Here is a 21,455-nt window from a genome sequence, read left to right on the forward strand (position 1 = left end):
TCTGGAGACGCGTTCCCCGCCGGCGCTGAACCGGGTGCGTCAGAGGCGCGTCGCCGCCGCCGCACTTCGAGCCCCGCCGATGGACTCGCGCGGGGACGGCCATCCCTTCGGCCTGCCGGGCGTCGGCAGCGGCGGCGGCGTCCCAGCCCCGGGGCTCCGGCAGGAAGGGAGGAGGTGGCGGCTGGCGGGGCGCGACCCCCGCGAGGGTCTCAACAATGGTGCGCGGCGCTGGCGCGGTCCTGGGAGGATTGCAGAAGGACTTAAAACTTTGGATGAAAAAACCATTGAGTGTTGACAGCTTAGTGGGCAGCTGCTGGAGCTTGGAAGATAAGGATGTTGAGAGCGGTGCTGACAATAGAGGCCTGGCTTGTCCAGTTTCAGAGGAAAGCAAAGACTCTGCTGGGCCATTTGTGTGAAGAATCTGTGGTGTCTGAACAGCTGGAGCTGAAGAATCAGCTGTGATTAACAAAAGACCAGCAAGCACCGTTGAAGAGAAATCTTTGTGTGACTGAGACAATCAGTGATGATCAGCCGCAGCTGAGAAACTAGCAGTGCTTAAGAGCCCAGCATCATTAACGTAAAGCCTTCTGGAAAGTGTTTTCTCAGGGTCAACACACAGGTGCTGTGTTCCAGAGGTGGCCAAGGCTGTTGGCAACAGAACTTGGTAGTGTACAAGTCACCCAGGTGGTACTGGTATTGAAGGCATGATGGAGTGTGGAGATCAGCTGAGACTTGGCTCTGTAGGAAGCCAGGAGAGGCCACTGGTGAAGGTGCAGCCTCACCAGCAGTTGAAGACACAGGATTAAAGGGACCATGCAGAGAGCCTTTGAGAGGCTATTGGGGAAGTCCATCCCAGTTGCAGTAACATAAGATGACCACCAAGAAGAGCAACAGCAATGGAATAGAGTCTTCTGGAGCTTAGAAGACAAGCTGTGTGTGCTGCAGGGGGTGGGGCTGGAGAAGTGACCCAAGCCCCGTGGATGAGCCCAGGAGATCGTCTGCAAATATTAAACAAACCCACAAAAGAGAAACAGGAACACAGTGTACAAATGTGGGGCAAAGCAGCCATTGGTAAGTCAGTGTAAGAGGAAAAGCTTGAGAAGACAGTGTAAACTGTGTCCTGTCCAGGTTTGGAATTTGCTAGATTGTGTATTTCCTTTAACGAAGTCAGTTTCGGGGAGTCTGTTCTTAAGGCAATGTAGGTTTTCTGTACTGTGTTCCTTGCTCTCTTCTGAGTCTTGCTCACTAAATGAACTGTGAGCATCTGAATTATTCTGCAGTCTGTTTCAGGCAATCTAAAGTAGACTTTCCTTATAAAAATAAAAAAAAAATTACTCTTCAGAGTTCTTCCAGCCCCACCAGTTCCCAGTTTCCAAGCCCCTTCCACATGTAACTGTGTGTTACAGTGGCACCTCCCTTCCAGGTACCATGTTCTACCCACATAGCACAGTTTGCTGAGGCTGCTGTAGTGAACTGCCCATGGAGCGATTGAGAACGTTATAGTTTCTGCCTTACTCAAGGCGGGAGTCTGTGTCTCTGGAAGGCTCTGCACCTCAGCAGCTAGGTCACATTGAGACACTCTGCTGTGTAAGACAATAGTCACAGGATCTAGAGATTAGGGCATGACCTGGAGAAGCGGGGCATTACTTAGCCTGACACATTTGGATGTTTTATCCAATGGCCCACATTTTCACACTGGTTGTTAGTGTGGCTTTAAGAGCATGGCATAATGGAAATGGACCAAAGAATATCTTTCAAAATAACTGACAAGGGGTTCTCAGAGGTTGTAGGCCTGCATATTAATGTTACCTCATTTAACAAAACAAAGCATCGTGATTGCCCTTAGGAGACAGGATGAAGTGTCAGCTTGCAGAACAGATCATGCCTTCAAGGACGTCTGAGCAAATGGGGAGGTGATATCTATCCCCTTGACACACTGAATGCTTTGGTGTACTTGTGGCTTCAGCACAAGACATTTAGTCTCTCCACTCACGATATTAAATTAATTCTAATAATGATGGTATTTTAGTTTATAATATACATTTTGCTTCAGAATATGATGGGTAGCCAGGGTTCAGTGACATTTCGGGTTCCTTGGTATAAGTAAAATGTCCTGTCATCTTTACAACTACAGCCACTGAAGTCTACCCCGCATACAGTAAGCTGCCACACAGGACCGAGGATTGTCTCAGTCACAGCCTGCAAGGACCATGGAGAGAAACGTCTCAGCTCAGAGTCAAAAGAGAAAAGAATAAAACATACATTTTCCTAACATTCTAAAATGGATGAGACAGCAGATGTGTCTGGTTTTGTTCTTCGACTACCAGGTTTGTATCTGTGGGAACATGTTTTCGAAGGCACTCTTGATCCCCGGAGGTGACTGCGCAATGGAGGGAAGGACAGTTGATTGTTTGAAGAACACAGTACAGGTACTGTTAGACAACACTGACCTTGGCTGCCGCGTGACGTCTCATGGACCTACCAGAGGGAATATACTCTCATAAGTATGCTCTATATTTTATCATATAGTATGCACAGTATATTTATACTTCTATAAACCTATTTTATATCTTTATGCTTTAGGTTGGGAAGAATACAGAAATCTATCCTGGGAATGAATAAATAAATAAATAGGTCCTGCTTACACTTTAGTAAACATTTTCTTATTAAATTAGACATTTCAAGGTAATTTTGGAGGGAAAGCTGGAGACCTGCCTCAGTGGCAGATCAGTTGCCTGGCATGTGCCAGGCCCTGGGTTCAGTCCCCAGTGCAGAGAAGAAAGAAACTAAAAGTCTGTAAATAAATCCTGGGGAGTCTTATTTCACCTTGGTTTTAGCTGATGATATGGAAAACTTCATGTTCCACATTTCATACACTTGACTGGTAAATGAACACAGTGTTCTATGCCGTAGAGGACAAAAGTAAACATTACTTTCATGATTTTCTTTTCATTCGTAGTTAGGTTAACCTGGAAATACTCAGAGTCCAACTTTTACTTATTAAAACATTTTATGTCATATCTACTATGATTTACGTAATTATGTAGGCTCTCTTTTTTTCCATAATTCAAAACTGTTTCTGTTTTGATTTTTAGATTCTAAAAAACCAGTGCATTGGCAAGACTTTCAAGGATTTTACTTTTATTTAACTTACTTATCACTGTATAATTTCTTAATTTTCAAATAGAATTAAGATGACTTTAATTAAAAAAACATAGTTTTATCATGAAGGTACTGTTTCCAGTTGGCTTTTAACGGAAATAAATATTAGTTGTTTTTACATGTTTACTTGGTTTTTATTATTGTTGTTTTAAGACAGTGTTTTTCTGTGTAGCCTTGGCTGCCCTGGACTTGCTTTGTAGACCAGGCTGGCCTCAAACTCACAACGATCTGACTGCCTCTGCCTCCTCAGTGCTGGGATTACAGGTACATATCACCGAACCCGGCTTGTCCCTGTTTGTCTTCAATTAAATATTTTATATAATGTTAGTACATGAGGACATGAATACATGTTAGATCACAAATACATGATCCAGTCCAACCTGCATTCCCTCCCCTCCAGTTCCTTTTCTGTACAACCCACCACTTCTCCCTTCAACCTTATGTTCACATGTGTGCCCACATACACACCTCGGCAGCCTGCAGCAACCAGCTGGTTTTGAGAACAGGTTTCTCGCAGAAGCTTAGTGATTAGGCTAGACTGTCCGGACGTTGAGCACCAGGGATCTGCCTCTCCATCACGACATCAGCCTTTTATCTTAGTTCAAGAGTTGTCCTTAGGTCCTCATGCTCACGGCACAAGCACTTTACCAACTCAGCTAGCTCCCTGGCCTGTCATTGCTTGACTCTCTCAGAGGAATCATACATGCAGTGTAAACAGGTATTTAGCCTCATTGTTCTAATTTCATTGTAGGTTGTGTGTATACTCCTAAACTTCACACTAGTTAGATTTCACTCCTTGAAAGAGTAAGTGGATCTTAGTGGCAGGAAGGCTGTCATAGAATGTGCAACACCTTGGGTTCAATGGCCAGTCCAAAAAAAAAGTGAATGTCTATTGCATGCATAAATTGCTTTCTGTGTTTGTAGTTGGGCAGTGAACATGTCAGTGGACTAACATTGCAGAGAAGTTTCTGGAATTCAACTAATATATAGAATGGAATATGTGAGACTCTCATTTCTTCCCTGAAGGCACAGTCATGCGTGTCATCCTTAAGCTTATAATTGCTTGGTATTACCACAGTGACAGAAAACATTGTTAACTACCACCAAGAAAGGCTAAGCCCAGTTTGCCTTTCTGAGGTTTGTATGCAAAATTTTACGTCATCATGGAAGAAACCGTGTTCTTTCCTCTTAGAGAACTTTGTAGTCAAGTTCTGTGACAGACTTTTAAAATACCTTATTAAACAATGAAAAGTAGTAGATAATGTATCCAAAATTAATGAAGTCTTATGGAATCGCAAGTTGTAGTCTCAGTCAAGTTACACTGGTACTGACTTAGTGGATTCCAAAACTATACTGTTTGCACAGTTACTTCGGACTGAAATGATTCCTCTGGGCTTTCTAGATGGAAGTGGTTACTCTGAAGACATTTTTCAGTTGAGGCAAGTGGTAGAAAAATATATTGATAATTGTAAGTTCTGATGCTTACACATATGCTGAGTAACCCACAAGAGCAAATTAGAATTCTATACATGATTATTTTCAGTTAATGGATTATCAGTAATAACCTTAGATGTTAGAACACAGCACTCACTCTGTACATTATACTACTCATACACAGGCCTTATTTTTGTAATGTTAGTGTATAGTAGGAAATTTTCCTGTTTTAAGTGTAGTAGCTAGAGGTTGGAGATACAGCTCAGTTGGTAGAACTCTCACTGAACATGCGCACATCTGGGCTTGGTTCCCAGCGCCACATGGACAGGGAGTGGGGCGCACATTCTTATTCCTAGCACACTGAGAGTGAGGGCATCCGTAATTCTCTCCCTTAACTAGATGCTCAGGCATCTTTACCCCTTCTCTCTCGGGCCTTCCCTCACAATGAGCTCTCTAGGAGGTGATCTCCCTACTCCAGGATGTTCTGTGCATTCCATCCTCCTCTTCTCAGACCATGTTCTGTCAGGTGCTGCCTCTCTCTCCTTCATTTTCCTCCCCCACTACTCTCCGTTGATCCTCATCCGGAATTTCAGAACGGTTGTCCACACTCACTGTTTTCACTTCCCAAGGGCTCATTCCCTTGCACTTTGACTCCCAAAGTTCAGAACACTTCGGCGGCAGTGACTGCTTGGGGCAGCGGGTGACAGTGTGTGTTATGGAACATGTCTATTCCTTTTATGAAGACTCTTAAAAATATATTGCAAAGAAGAAAATACAACATTCTCCCACTTGCTAACCACTCAGACTTAATATATCTCAGCTGTCAGGAATTCTTTATGTTTAACTTTCCTCCTAACAGAATTGTTTCCAATAAAAGCCTTTTCTTTGTTTCCTACTCTTTTTATTCTTCACTAAAGAACTGCTATTAGGAGTTTAATGTATAATCTCACTCAAATTTTTATATTTCTACTGATGGAAGATATATAAGTATTTTTCAATACTTATTTTTATGTACTTTCATATTTACATAAAATTATCCTTTAAGGGCTGGTAAGATGAGTTGCCGGGTAAAAGTGGTTGCCCTTAACTCAGACAACCTGAATTCAACCCCAAGGTCTGCATGGTAGAAGGAGAGAACCAACTTCTCCAAAAGTCCTCTGGATGTCACTAGAACATGTTGGCAGGCATGCACACAAATCCTTTTAATTATTGTCAGAATCTCCTGAAGCTTGATGCTATCCTTTACATTGTATCTTACTGCCTTGCCTTCAGTGAAGAAATGAGAGTCCACTCTCATATACTAGCTGAATTTCTACATCCAAAGCTTTCTATTATTCTGTCCCACTTGCTCAGAAGAACTTGCATTATACAAATTGCACTTCCAACGAGAATATTAATTAAATCTTATTCTAGATTTTATATAAAACGATTGAAATTTCCTTTGTTCAGTTTTGTTTATCTCTTGCTTGTGGTGTGTTGTTTTCCACAGCTTCATCACTGGCCTGGGTGTGGTTCCAGGGTACTTCTCCATAGAGGTGGACAATGTGGTCCTTGTTTTAAATGGAAGAGAAAAAGCAAAGATCTCCCATGCCACCCAGTGGTTACTTTATGCACAGAATTTAATGCAAACCCAGAAACTGCAGCATCTGGCTGTTGTCTTGCTTGGAAATGAATACTGTGACAATGACTGGATAATGCAGTTCCTCAAAAGAAATGGAGGCTTTGTGGACCTACTTTTCATAACATACGACAGCCCTTGGATTAATGGCGCAGATGTTTTCCAGTGGCCTTTAGGTGTAGCAACGTAAGTACAAGACAAGAAAGGCATCCCTAGGGTGTTCTGAACAGAACAGGGAAGATGGTGTTCTAAATGGCAGTAAGCTCACTGGTGATGAGGCACGCCTATCTTTCCTACCATCAAAAAGAGTGCCCTCGAGCCTCAGTGGCAATAGTAACTGCTTTGTTGTATTTTACCATCTTCTGAGGAGAACTGAAGAGTACTTGTTTGTTCTAAAAATGGATATAGGATAAAATTTTAAGCTTAGTAGTGTCCTGAAGAGATGTTTAGCAGAGAATGAACAAAGACAGAGCCATAATTCTAGTGAAAACAAATACTGTTGTGGCAATATTTTTATATACTGTATAGACTTCCCTTGGGTTTGTGATTGGCTGACTTGATGTTAATCTCAACTGTAAAAGCAGAGGTTAATTAAATGATATTTAGGATCCTCAATATATAATCATCCTCCAGTTTAAAAACAAATGGAAAATATTTTTTAAACTTTCTGTGGATAGATTTTTAATAGTAAGAGATAGGCTCTCAGTAGTATATAAACTTTCTGAGGTCAGGAGTTTTCTTCCCTGATTTAAAATATTTCTGTAGAAATGGGCTATAGAGGTGGCTCAGCAGTTAAGAAAAATTACTGCTCATATCAGAAACTCAGATTCAGTTCTAAGCATCCACATGCTATGTCTCATAGCCATGTGTGATTACAGTTCCAAGGCTCTGAATCCCTGTTCTGAACTCTATGGGCGCTTGACTGCACACGGAGACAAGCAGGCACACAAATATACTAATATACACATAAATTTAAAAAAAGTAAATTTTAAAATAATGCTTATGCACAGTAGGTACTCAGATATTTGTTGAGGAAATGAATCATCTCACTGATAGAATTAAATCTGACATTCGTTATTATGTCACTGGTTACCACCATTGGTAGATTCAGACTGCTTTAGCTGTACAGATGTCACTAGAGAAATGCCAGGGACAGGTATTCCCACCCCTACATGGACAACATTCCAGGCTAACAGGTTTAGGCTGGGACCAGCCTTAAAATTTCAAAAACTTTGTAAATACACCCAACCTTCAGAAAAATCTATTTATTGAAAAGAGCCTGTATTTGTAGAAATATTTATACTTTTTCCACATTGTATGACATCACCTACTCACCTAATAGAAGACAGAAGCATAGTCATTCTGGTGTTGCCAGCCTCACCCTGTTCCCGATGAGGAGACATTGAGTAGCATCTGGAAACTTTTGGTTGTCTCAACTGAAGAGGGGGAATTATAACAACTGGTGTCAAGTGGGTAGAGCCCAGGAATGTTATTAAACATGGTGTAGTCTATGGCACTCTTTCAAAGAAAAAGTTATTTGACCCAAAATGCCATAATAATCTTGTATACAGCATAGACTACAGGCACAAATTTATATGCAAACCAGTGCCCATGGAATGAGCCTCCTCTGTATAATAACAGGTTTGTTGTAAGCGGTGATTGATATATCTTCTAGTAAACTGCTGTTAGTCCTAAACAGCTGTATATCCAAATCACCACACAGAGACTGGGTTTATTTAGTTAACCTAGAACACAGTGCTGGGCAATAGCTTCTCCATCCTAAACATCCAAGCCCTCATGGTTTGCTAACATTTAGATTTCCCACGTTATACTTGCTTTTTGTGAAATATTTGATCCAGTACATCTCCAGGTAGTTCCAAGATCTCTCCTCCAGCTCTCTCTCCTAGCTTTCCTCTCCTCCCACTGCCCTCTGGCTCCTCCCCTCTTTCCTGTCCTCTGGCTCCTCCCAGCTCAACATTGTGTCTAATTTCTTCATTTTGGCCTGTTTGCACACAGTTGAGACAGGATGCTTAAAATAAGTATCACAAGGCAATATCCGGATTGAAACCAGACAGATGGGGTGGGGGAATCAGCATTTGAATGAAAAAGGGTAAGGTGTATACATTTCAAAAGAATGTTGTACCAACACAGGTTTTACTCAATGTTTTATTCTTTGGAATATTTTGAAATTAACTCTTCAGAGTTCATGATTATAACAGTACATTTTCTTTTTAGTGGACAAATAGGACTGTTTATGTCTGTGGTCTACAATGTGCTTAGAAACCATTGTCCTTAACACATGGCTTAACAAGCCAAGCTGTGGGGCATCCTACTGTATAGTAATTCATTACTTGCTTTTATAGATACAGAAAGTTTCCCGTGGTTGAAGCCAGCAGGTCGATGCTGCATGATGAGAGGCCCAACATATGTAATTTTTTAGGAACTGTCTATGAAAACTCATCAAGACAAGCACTAATGAACATTTTGAAACAAGATGGAGGTAATAAACTTTGTTGGGTTTCTGCAAGAGAGCAGAAAGTTCAATGTTTGCATGGTTCCTTCCTGTTGCTCTCCAATCCGAATGTCACCTTGTGTACAAATAGGTTTCCAGAGAAACAGTGGTAACTGCTTATTCCAGCCTCCTGTCTAAAGGTACAGCAGTAACTAAAACTTAGGAAACTGGCTTTTCTCCAGTCTTTTCCATTATAATCAGAAGCAAGTATTGATGGAGTAATGAAAGTCATTTTGCAATAATTTCTTTTGCTATTAAATAAACACATGGAGTATAAAGCTGAGTGGCCAGGGAATGGATGCCTAAAACATATGCTTCTAGATCTAGAAATTTATTTTTTAATTGTGACAGAAATTGCCTTCTAGATGGATATCACTAATTACTATGAATTGAATACAATTACTGTTAATGTCATTTACTCAGAGTTACCAAACAACTGCCAAATGCCAGAAACCATCTTACTCATAATAACAGTGAAAACAAAACAAAAACAGTGCCCTCATGGCACTTGTTAGAGGAGACAAGTAAAACAGTATGTGTCAGGAGATGGTAATGACATGTGAGAAGAGAATTAAAGACAAGAAGGCCACAGAGAGGACTGAGGTGGAGGGTAGAACATTTGTTTTCAAGGAGCGAAAGAGAGCACCAGGTGGAGGGCTACATTATATACAGGCCTGAAGAGGGCACAGGAGTCAGCAGGGTCCATTTAGAGAGGGGAGCCAAAGCAAAGGACATAAGGCACGGGGGGTGCTTACACAGCAGCTGAAGGGCTGGTGAGTGAGAGGTGGTATGAGAGAGCAAAGTCTTACTGGAGGAAAAGGACTAATAAAATGGTTCTGGTTGAGCTGAGTTAGAGGTCAGGTAGTACCCTCTGCTTCTGCTGCTTCTAGACCATTCTGTCCTAACCTCTTGACACCTCTTCAGTCTCCCTTTAGAGATTGGAGCTTATTTCACTAAGAGAATACAAATGGAAAAGAATGCCAGGCCCAGCTTCTGCATGTATGTGGCCTATATATTCATTCCATTCTCAAGACCACAGCCAGATTGAATGTTAAAATGTTTATTGCTTATGTCGTTCCCTCATCAGAACACTACAGGTGAGTCTTCTGTGAGCAGACTTTGTGGTTTTTGACTGCTCACCTCAGTTCCTCTATTTCCACCTTGCTGGCCTCCGGACCAGTTCTTGGGCATAACAAGCACAAGCATGACCTTCATCTTTGTTTATTCTCTACTCTTCCCCACGTCTAAACTAGCCTGCCTGTTCACATACAGCTCTTGATTCTGAGCCCTTGGCAGTGAAACATTCAGTAATCACCCATACGAAAATGCAGCCCTGTCACTCCAGAAGCCCCTCTGTGCTTTTCCTCACAGGGCTTCAGACTTTCTAGAAAATGTCCTGACTTAACTCAAAGACCTAATGCCCACCACTGGATACAGCACAGCTGCATCAGAGTAAGACGAGAGAACTCAACACTCGGGAATTACGGATTGAATGAATACACCCATTTGAAGATTGATCACCGGATATTTTTAAATATACAGCAATAAAATGTTCAGATTATTGTCAAATGTTCAAAACAAAAAACTTGTTTTAGGCAGTCTTACATAGCACAGGCTGGCCTCAAACTCGGTATTTAGCACAGGATGATGTTAAACTCCTGATTCTTCCTATGCCTCCCAACTTGTAGAATTAGGGAATTATATACCCAGTTTATGGATAGATGATGATCAATACTAGGTCTGAGTTCTAGCAGCTGGGCTATACCCACACCCCCAAGCCTTAAAGAAGTTTTAAGAAATGTGTTTGGTCCAACATTTTCAATGCCTCTCATATTTATCATCTCTATGATGTGTTCACATTTTTGATAACTGACATTAAAAGATTTGCTTCAAAAAAGATGCCATAGGAAAGTAAAACTTTACAGGGATTTCTTTGTTGTTTGTTTAATTTCCTAGGTGGCAGCCTCAGGAGACAAATGAAAGTCATAAGAATTACCAAGATGCTTTGCTTCAGAGTGACCTCACTTTGTGTCCTGTAGGAGTGAACACAGAGTGTTACAGAATATATGAGGCCTGCTCGTTTGGCTCCATTCCTGTGGTAGAAGATGTGATGACAGCTGGCCACTGTGGAAACATGTCCAGTCACCACAGCGCTCCTCTGCAGTTACTCAAGGCCATGGGTGCCCCCTTTATCTTCATCAAGGACTGGAAGGAGCTTCCTGCCATTTTAGAAAAGGAGAAGACTGTAACTTTACAAGAAAAGATTCAAAGAAGAAAAATGTTACTTCACTGGTACCAACACTTCAAAACAGAACTAAAGTGGAAATTTACTAATATTTTAGAAAGCTCATTTTTTATGAATAATAAAGGTTAATCATACCTAGCTGTAAGTGTGTGTTCGTAAGTGTGAATATGTACAGCACTTGATAAGGCGGCTCCATCAACTCAGTTTCACAGAAGGGACCAAATGTTCTTTTTGGCTACTGCTGTATACAAGATCAAAGAAATGGCGATATTTTACTGAGGCTGACCTGGCAAGATACTTAAGTGGTTAAAGGTGCTTACTGCCAAGCCTGATGACCTAAGTGCAGTCCCCCAGAAACCACACGGTAAGAGAGAAATGAATCTCATGGGCTGTCATGTAACCACCCCACCAGCATGCACACACAAACACATCAATTAGGTGGATAGATAGATTGGTGGGTGGATGGATAGGTAGACAGGTGACTCAGGTTCAGTTCTACCGAGATCAAGAAGCCAGCATTTACTGACCATGTTCACTGACTTTAACCCACTTTAGGGGCTGGAGTGCTGGCTCGGTGTTTGAAAGTGCTCACTATCCTTGCATATAGCCTGAGTTCAGTGCCCAGCATGCATGGCACACACTCAGCCATCTGTAAGTATTGCTCAGTAGGTCCTGACATGTTCTTCTGTCTTCCATGCACACAAGTGCATATGACACATAAAATAAAGAACTAACTGATAGAGTACTATTTATTAGGGCTGACATCTGGTCATGTCAGTAGCAGGATATATGCTGAACAATGGCTGCAAGGTTAGATAGCATCAATGAACTTAATGGCTCTTTTATACAACATGGAAATTATTTTAATATAATTGAAAGGTGCCTGAGTGGGTGTTACGTGCTTTCACAAACTGTATCAACTCTGAGGTGATTTGTATGTGAATTAGCAAGTTGTGGCTAGTACACTAAATATATAGTCCCAAAACATTGCACTTGATAACACTTTCTATTTTATGTACCAATATTAGAAATTGCAAGCTTTAGGGAAACAGCATTATATGTTAAAACACTGGTTATTGCAGTCAGAAAAAAAAAAAAAAACATTAAAAACTTGTTTCCATGAGGATTTTGCTCAAGCCAACTAACTGGTCATACTCTCTTCTCAGTATGAAAAGCATTTGTGTCCTTAACATAGTAACAAGACAGCCAGCAGGAACAAGTGGGAAAAGTTTATTTTGGCTCATAGTTTGTGACATCTGCAGGGTACCAAGGCCAGAAAGGAGGCATGAATGGATGTATCCAGGCTAGCAGAACTGTCAGGCATCAACTATTTGCATCATGGCTGACCAGGTAGAAGAACGCCAGACTACAGAGAGGTGTGTAAAAATCTCACAGGACCTGCTTTGCCAGCCAGTCCCCTTCTAATGGCTCCACAGCCTTTAGAACAGACTCCATGCTGTGACTAGAGTTCAGGACACTGAGTGTTCATCCTAGGAAGATGGCAGGATAGTGTAAACATGGAAGGTTAGGAGCCAACAGTTGTCAACTTGGCAATACCTGAGGCACCAGGTCATGTTTCTGGAGCTGTTAGCTTACTGCTGCTTGCTGTCTTACAGAAGATGGTTTGATGACACTATCTTAGCTGGTGATTGCTGTGTGTCCCATCAGTCCAGCAGCCAATTACCTTGGATCTCAGGATGAAAAAAGAAAAAAAGGGATTTTCAGTGTTTATGTGTAAGAGTGTCAAGTCTATCCCTTTTTGCAGAATTGAATTTGTGATAAAAGGAGGGAAACAGGCAATATAGATGCTTTGGGGGAGCTTGAGGAAATTTAAAAGGTGATCTGAAATCTTTTAGAACAGGTTCTGCTGAAATCATGCTAAAAGTTCAATAGTACTATTATTCAAGTAAATACCTTTCAAAACTTGTCCAGACCAACAGATACAGCTGTGTTCAGTCAACATAAAACAGATACACTGAACCAGATAGAAGAAAAAGCAGGCAACAGCTCTGTACTTACTGGCACAGGAGATGATTTTCTGAACAGAACACCAATCGCACAGGCACTAGGATAAATGGAACCTCATGGAACTGTAAACCTTCTGTAATACAAAGGACACTATCAATTAAAGTAGCACCCTACAGAATGCAAAAAGATTTTTACCAACTCCACACCTGATGGAGGACTAATATCCAAACTATGTAAAGAACTCTAGAAACTAGATAACAAAAAAAGCAAATAATCCAATTAAAAATGGAACGGGAGCTACAGGTTAGTAAAAAAATGGACGCAGGCACTAAACCTCTTTGCATAGGAACTTATTCTGGTCCCAGTTGACAATGTGACCAACTGCTTGAGCTCCAGCTACCAACTAGGTCTTCCTATATATATCAACTATACCCTTGAATTGTGGATGACAGTATGAACTCTCTCCTTGCTTTGTCAATATATTTTTTCATAGTAAACAAGAAAAGGAACTAATACGGAAAATTGGTACTGGGAGTTGGGCTGTTGTTACAATACCCTGACCATGTGATTCTTAATACTTTGGAAGTGAGTTGCAGAAGAAATGTGGAAGATTGGAGAACTTCAGGCAACAAAGCCCTTAAGTGCTGTAATGAGAACTTGATGTAGGATGCTTGAATGACAGGAATGCTGATGGGTTATCCCCTAGCTATCTGCTCCCTAGGTTGTGTCAGAAAATCTTGAATGCATCATAAAAGCAGCAGTGGGAGCATAATCTTATAAAGTATGTTCTGGAAATCTCTGGACTTTATAAAATAAAGACTTCATAATACCATTATAAATTATGCAATGAACAGAAAAGGTTAAACTATTACATGTAAAACTGATTATTATGAAACTGGAACTATTGAGGCTAAATACTAAATCACAGTGAGGATGTGAAGGGGAATAATACTCTTAATGAGTAACAAATTAATTTCAGTTTAATCTGTACCAACAATGTTAAAGTAGCTTTAAGTTGAGTTCACTTTTCCGAAAAAACAGTTTGGTACAGCACTTAAAACAAGGCTGAGAATTATATTCGAAAATACCTGTGTTGAAAATGTACGTTTGGAAATACTTCACTCAACTTCCAAAAAGACAGATCTCCTTACTTTCAGAAAATAAAATGTTTTTATTTGTTTATCTATTTATTAAAATTTTAACAAAGAAGAGACTTCATTCAGATGCTAGCACCAGATACCCACGGTGTGAAGACTGTGCCTTAGAGTGCTCTCAAGATGCAGTCCCAAGGTACAATAATCATGTGTTTATAAAGGCTCAAAGGCTGTGTCCATCCTGGCTTTGTGCACCTAGAGGCTGGAACACTGGCAGACTTCCTGCCTTCATGTCCTCAGACACCTCCATCTAGGTCCAGTCAAGGGCAAGCAAGCTTGTCCACAGGAGTGACCACATACTGTCTGTATCCTCCATGAACAAGACCAGGCAATCACAAGAACAACGCCTAGCATTCTGAGACCTCCTCTGTCCTTGGACAAGTAGGACTTACAGGCTAGACACACTTTTTGTTTTATAGTTCTCTTAAGCACAGCAACTTTAAACATAATGTTCACCATCACTTCCATCCCCCACTTAAGTTGTATCCTGAGTCAAGTTCTTGACCCTGTGGTGAGTATCTGTGAAAGGTACAGGCTAGATTTACAGGTTTCTTTATGAATTCTATACCCCATATTAATTAAACTAAGTTCTCCTGGTAGTCTTCCATAAAGCAGAAGGACACGGACAAAAGGAGAAGTGGGTGAATGGGGACAAGACCCACCCTGCTGCAGAAGAATGTCCAGGCCTGCAGTATGAGATAGGGTGCCTGGCAACCAGTCCAGAGGGCCACAGCTCCCCCATCCAGGACATTCTGGGTGTAACTTGAAGATCAGATATCCACCAGATGTCGGGGGCAGGCCTGACTGGACGTGGGTGCCTAAAACGAACCAATGATATTTAAAGTTAACTACCCATAAGCCCATTCACCCAATCCTGTACTGCCAAGCTTGCAACCCCCACGCCTCCCTTGCTTTTTCCTTTAAAAACCCCATGCCTTTGTCTCTCGGGACTGTTCCCTGATGACTTGCAAAGCAGCCCCATCACTCACTGGCCTGAATAAACCTCTTCTGATTGAGGCAATCCATCTCCAAGTTACCTTGATCTGTCTCTCTGGTAATTGGGATCTCGTGGGCCTAACACCTGTTCACATTGGGATTTAATAAACATCAGTATACTGGCACCCAGACCAAAATTTCTGTATCTAGTTAAGACATTTATGATGCATAATCCAGCAATGATCAGCAGAAGCAGAAGTGTCTGGTGTTCTGCAATACCTGAAGACAGAGTTATCACCCGGATAATCGAAGAAATGAGAATGGCAACCATGGGCTTCCCCTGTTCTGGGTCATTTTTCTGTCTGCAGTGTAGGGGTTTGTTTGTTTGTTTGTTTTTGTTTTTGTTTTCCTGAGAGTACAGGAATCTCTAATGATTGCTGAGTGGTTTGCATAGAACAAGGTTTTCTCTTACAGCCACACAATCACATCCTTGTTCTGCACAGAGTATGGTGAGTGCTCTATCATGTTATCATGTTGCAAAACTGCTTCAGCTAATGGATCAACCTGCTGATGGATCTTGATCTAGTTGTTTTACAGGTACCTTTTTTTTTTTTTTTTTTTTTTTTTTTTTTTCAAACAAGGGAGCCTGGAGGTCAGTATGAGCCAGCCTGGTTTGTTGGGTAGGCACTCCAAGTAGCCATTTGTCTTCCTTGCCAGAGAGTTTCCTTTGGACTGAACCTTTTCAGTCTTTTGTTGAGGATAAGGGGTGACATAGATGATTTTGTAAATGGGCCTCAACTGAAATTAGGATGCCATTGTAGGGGCCCAGGAAGGCTGGAATGTTAATCAAAGCCTGGGAGGGGATTCATTCAGGAAATGGGGCACTCATCATAAGCATCTGGTTTCCTGATCAAGGTAAAAGACTGGAAGCAATCACAGCAGCTGGACTGGAGCACATCACCTAGCAAGCCCAGGCTCTCCACTTTTGTAGGACTGCCTGGGGCTTGGGTGCTGTAGATCACTTTTGAAGTGCTTTATTGTCTGATTCTGGTTCCTGGGTGGTGACTGTCAGGTGAGTGGAAATCTGCTGAGACATATTCAGACTAGGGACAGAAGCTAAAGTTAAGGAACTTAAGGAAACTCTTACATTTGGAGCACCCCTCAAACACACACACACACATATTCCATCAGGAACAGGCAAGAGTTGGGGAATCTTAGTCTGTTGATTGGAGTTCAATTGACCTGTGACAGGTAGATAGATCCAAGTTGCAAACCCAGTGAGGCTCACATTAATTCTTTTAAGTTACAAAAGATGAACTTCTGGAGCCTTCTACTTTTAAGTCATAATAAAAGCTTGGGGATTTAAAAAAAAAATTATCTGGGGTTAAAAACATCAACATTCTTTTCTTTGTCCAGAGGTCTGGACAGAGGTGGTTTTAACATGATGAGAAGTAATTTTAGGTATCAGAACTCCATTGATTACTATGTTAAAACTTTGAATTTTTGAAGTCTTGATATCACATATTTTTTTTTTTTTTGTTTTGGTTGTTCTGTTTGGTTTTTCAAGGCAGCCCTGGCTGCGATATTGAGCTTCTCCCAGGATGAGGACAGGTCTTGGCTAAAGTGCCCTGTCTTCACGTCAGAGGTTTGGAAGGAGAGCAATCTCAGCATGCAGATGTATGAACAGGTTCCAGCTTACACTGTTGGATCTTGTCTCGGACATCTGCTTTCCAGTTCTCTGGGACAACCTCACTACACCATGCAAGGAACAGCAGGCACAGGATCTTGCAAAGTATGTTCAAAAAACTCCAAACTTTATTAAATAAAAACTTTATTGAATAACAACACAAATGTAAGATTTACTGCTAATAAAAAATTAAAGTTTCCTGTATAAAAATAGATTATCATGTAGTTGGCAATATTCACACTAAATATATTAAGTCTATACCTAATAGTGGGGCTAAGGTGACAGAATATAAATATTAACATGACATATTAAATTTCAGCTTAATATATACAAAGAAAACATCTTAAAAATAGCTTAAGAATATATATATTTATATATATAATATATAAAATATATTTTTATTTATATATAAATATTTGTTTATTTAAAATATATATAAATATATATATATTTTTGGAATAAACAGTTTAGTACAGCCCTCAGGAGGGTGAGGCTTCAAGGAGTCCCAGGTTTACAACGCACATCTACCATTAGTTACTCCTCTTCGGAGAATAAAATAGATGTCTTTACTTCCAGGCTGGGAAGTATTTTGAGATGCCTCCGGTGCGTTTCTTACTTCTCCTGGATTGCTCGGGTCCCATGAACAGCAGCACACTGTGGCGCTTCTGTGGTAGCACACAGTACCGGAAGGCAACCGGAGATTCACTGGGAGACAGGCAACTGGTGGCCTTCCTTTCAGAGATAACTAATGCAAACAAGCAGTCCAGAACGAAAGGCCGAAAAGCACCGGAAGCCATCCACTGCCATTTAGCTAAAACTTGTGAACAAGAACAGCAAAATTCAATCCAGCATCGACCTCAGTCACAGATAAATCTCGAAAGCCGCGTGCTTGTGAGCATGCGCTGTGCAGGCCGGATAGTTTCTAACTTTCGGTGGGCACACGTGTCTTCTGTTGTTGTTGTTTCTGTCCCGACAGGGTTTCTCTGTGCAGCCGCGGCTGTCCTAACCTCAGTCTTTACACTCAGAACTTGTTCAAGGCTCTTCCACACCCAATACCTGCAGTCCTTAGCCTCACCTGGGAAAGAGCTTGGAGCAGCTGCCTCGCAGTGGCCGCCAGGGGGCGCTGCTACAGTAAGCGCTGGTGCAGGATCTCCCACACCATCTTCTTCCTGAAAAGAGGCATGTGCTGCTGGGAGAAGGTGATGGGCTGGCCCCTGGAAATGTAATCTGCATATTTACAGGCGAACACGCCGCAGTCGCCCCCGTTCAGCTGCTGAGGAATCTCCTCTGCCGACATGCTGTGTTGCTTCCACTCTGCAGGGCTCAGGTCGCTGTTCCTTCTCGCTTTGCTCTCCTCCCTCAGATAGCAGAAAAGCAGCTCAAGGATGTCGGGTCTCTTCTGTCCCAAGGAGTCCAGGTAGACAATACTCTTCTTTCTTAGGTCTGTGACCACCAGGCTCCAGTGCATGCCCAGGTGAACTGGGACCAGGAGAAGTTCCTTGGCAAAGATGTTTACTGCCCGGGTCCATCTTCTGACTGACCTGTAGCCACCAGACTTTAACTTGGTGTAAAAGAAGGTATTAAATGCGTGAAGTGCCGGGTAGCCTTGACTTTGATTTCTTTCCATGAGAAGGTTCATGTAAAAATTGATGACTTTGTCGTTGAGCCACTGGGTGTTCCTTAGGGTCCACAGGTCTCCTCGAGTAATTTGCAGTTTGAAGGCAGAGCTCAAGATCTCATCTTTTGACCCAGGGCCTAGCGCACTGCTGATTTCTTTCTCCATGTCCACTGTGACATCAGGACCACGGTCCAGCCCTCTGCCCTTCTCTTGGTCTTCAAGAGCCTTTTTCTTGACCTCAGGTGTTGACACTTTGCTGTTGGGCATGCCATTGCTGACACTGTCTGTGCAGATTTGAGGTGTTTCCGATTCATGATTCTGCCCTTCAGCACAACCTTTGATAGTCTTGGAGGTGTCCATGGTGCTTGTGTGAGTGCGGTGAGGGCCAGAGCTCACAGGGACATCAGGTTGGAGGAGTTCCAACAGCCCTGGGCACATTTCATGGTGGTGTTTCTGAACTTCTTCCTCCCTGTTGATGTGGGGGGGTTTCAGACCCTGGCCTCCACCCACAGACTCCTCAGTCACAGCCTCTTCCTCAGGGCCTTTGGCACACTCTGGGGCCATTAGCTGTAACGGAACCTTTTCCTGGGGTGTCCATATTCGGCTCTTGTCAGGCTCTTCATCCCCAAGCTCTATTTCATGCTGTTCCTGTTTCAGCTTCTTCCAGGACTGGACTGGCTCTTCGGAGCACACATCATCCTCTTCCTCTTCTTGGCATTTCCTCTTCTGGCCTTTCTGTGGCTGTTCAGGGCTCATTGTTTTACCCTGCTTGCAAGGCTGCCTTATAGAGGGACTACTCGGATTGTCTTTGCTCAGGTGTTGGCTGCCGGCCGAGACACAGCTTTCTGTTGTCCAAGTCAAAGTGCAGGTCAGCTGGGCGTTCTGTGGGAGTTCTTGGGTTGTCCCCTTGATGGCTGAAGGGTCCCTTAGTCTACTGGGAGATGTCTTATCCACACCAGACATGGTGTTTCAAGGTCAGAAACCACAGGGGAAGAGCACAGGTTTCTTTTGGCGCTGGGGTCAGTTAGGCCAGGAAGACAGAAGGAGGTGGCAGTGTCAAAGAACACTTCTCACATAGCTGATCTTCTCTAATCTTGTCTTTCATGTGGCATTTCCTCAGTCCCCCTATAGAAAGGTCTGTGGAGTTCCGACTCTGCGTTTTGTTTTTTCCCTACCGAGGGAGAAGGATCCCTCTAGGGCACAAGGAGCCTCTGTAGAACCTGAAATTGTGGAAATCACAATGAGTGTCAGAGACTTTCAGCCAAAGACAGCAGTCAACACATGTTAGAAGCAAGACTATTGTTTGCCTCTCTCCACTGTCACGAAGGCTCTGGAAGGCCAGTTTCCACAAGCTGGTTATGATGTGGTTTTATGCACCAGGGCAACATTCATTGGTGAATGGAGGCCCTGCCCACCATCTACCAGGTCTAGGGTCTTAAAGCTTGTTTTCATTCCTGGAATTCCTGTTGGAACTCCTGCTGGCTGAAGCAAACCCAAGATCAGTAAGAACTCAGAGGAGCAGAAGTTCAGCACATATCATGAATAAATAAATGTAAAAACCCCCAAGTGCTGGGATTAAAAGCGGCAGCACCACTGCCTGGCTGGAGAGATCTTTTTAGGATGACTCAGCAGATATGGCTCCGTGGTAAAGAGTGATGCTTTTCTAGAAGACCACAGTTTGATTCCTAGCCCTGTCTTTGCAGTTTACAATCAGCTGTAACTCCAATGCCAGGGGAGCTGACACTCTCTTCTGGCTTTAAGCAGGAAACGCATGCATACACACACACACACACTGCTCTTACATATGTGAAAGTAAAACACTCATACACATTAAAAATAAATCTTAAAAAAATAAAAGCTAGGATTTGTACTAAGCCAATTTCTCTTTTTTTCCCCAGAAAAACAGTGTACCAGAGAACTAAGTAAAAATCTTTGCTAAAATGTACAAAACAAAATTAGAAAAAAATGTAATAAATGAAAAGATAGTTATCCCTTGTAAAAGCTTTTAGAAATAGTTTGAGAAGCTTCTATGTCCTTAAACCTTGAAAGACGGAGACGAAACCATGTGTTTAAACCTGCTTGTAGCTGCTTTTCTCACTCCCCAAAATCTAGATACATAACCATATCTCAATAAAACTCATATAACATGTGATTGAACAGTGGTGAAGCTTTGTAGATTATATTTGATTGGATCGTTGCCAAACAGAACGGAGGAACAATGAGATGGCTCAGCCTGGTTAGCTGCTCCCTGGCAACTCTGACCAGTACAGGGCAATTCCTGAGTCACACAAGATAAAAAGACAGAACCCAGTCACCCGAATTATTCTCCGACCTCCACATGTGCTGTGGCAAGCCAGCAGTGGCCGCACCCCCAACACAAATAAATGACCGAACTGCAATAAACTCTGAAAGGTGAGCAAAGACAGTGGCCTTTTATCCTAGTGGATCACTGTGGAATGGCTGTGCCTCTCACCCTGCAAATTCAGGCCACGGCCACAAGAGGGCAGAGAGAAACCACAGAGAAGAGCACGCCTCTCAGCTCTTTCCTGCCTTCCTCTCTGACCCAAAGGAGCATCTCAGAGCAGAGAACTGCAGGGGCAGAACCAAAGAATCTGGACAACTGGGCTCCCCTTGTTTACAAGGCTGGCAGGCTTAGTCAGGGTTCTCGAGAGTAACAGAACACACACACACACACACACACACACACACACACACACACACGATAGATAGATAGATAGATAGATAGATAGATAGATAGATAGATAGATAGGTAGGTAGGTAGGTAGATTGATAGATAGATAGATAGATAGATAGATAGATAGATAGATGAATTTAGATAGATGACTTACAGGCTGAAGTCCAGCTAGTCCAGAGATGGCTGCCTATGAATGGAAGGTCCAAAAGTCCAGTAGTTTTTCAGTCCATGAGTGTGGATGTCTCAGCTGCTCTTCAGTAAAGGCCAGAATTCTACACAAGTAGACCGCAAGGACAGTGAAGGAATGGACTTCTTCTCAGCGAGGCAGTAACAGGCAAATAGCAAATGCTCCCTAGTTCCAGCACCTTTTATACAGGCTTCTAGCAGAAGGTGTGGCCTGGATTAGAGGCACGGCTTCCCTCTTCA

At 42.3% G+C, this 21,455-nt stretch overlaps 1 protein-coding gene and 1 pseudogene across 1 annotated transcript; one reads left to right on the top strand and one right to left on the bottom strand.

Moving 5' to 3' along the window:
* The first annotated feature begins 980 nt into the window (after positions 1-980).
* LOC132648671 (ribitol-5-phosphate xylosyltransferase 1-like) lies at positions 981-11,100 on the top strand (annotated as a pseudogene).
* Positions 11,101-17,842: 6,742 nt separating this feature from the next.
* On the bottom strand, positions 17,843-18,562 carry LOC132648637 (sentrin-specific protease 2-like; the record flags this gene model as incomplete). The annotated part of the gene is made up of 1 exon (XM_060370865.1): positions 17,843-18,562. A coding segment is annotated over one exon (720 nt), but the record flags the coding sequence as incomplete, so codon positions are not given.
* Between the last annotated feature and the right edge of the window lie 2,893 nt (positions 18,563-21,455).

Source organism: Meriones unguiculatus, chromosome 17, assembly GCF_030254825.1.
Source record: "Meriones unguiculatus strain TT.TT164.6M chromosome 17, Bangor_MerUng_6.1, whole genome shotgun sequence".
Taxonomy (NCBI): domain Eukaryota; kingdom Metazoa; phylum Chordata; class Mammalia; order Rodentia; family Muridae; genus Meriones; species Meriones unguiculatus.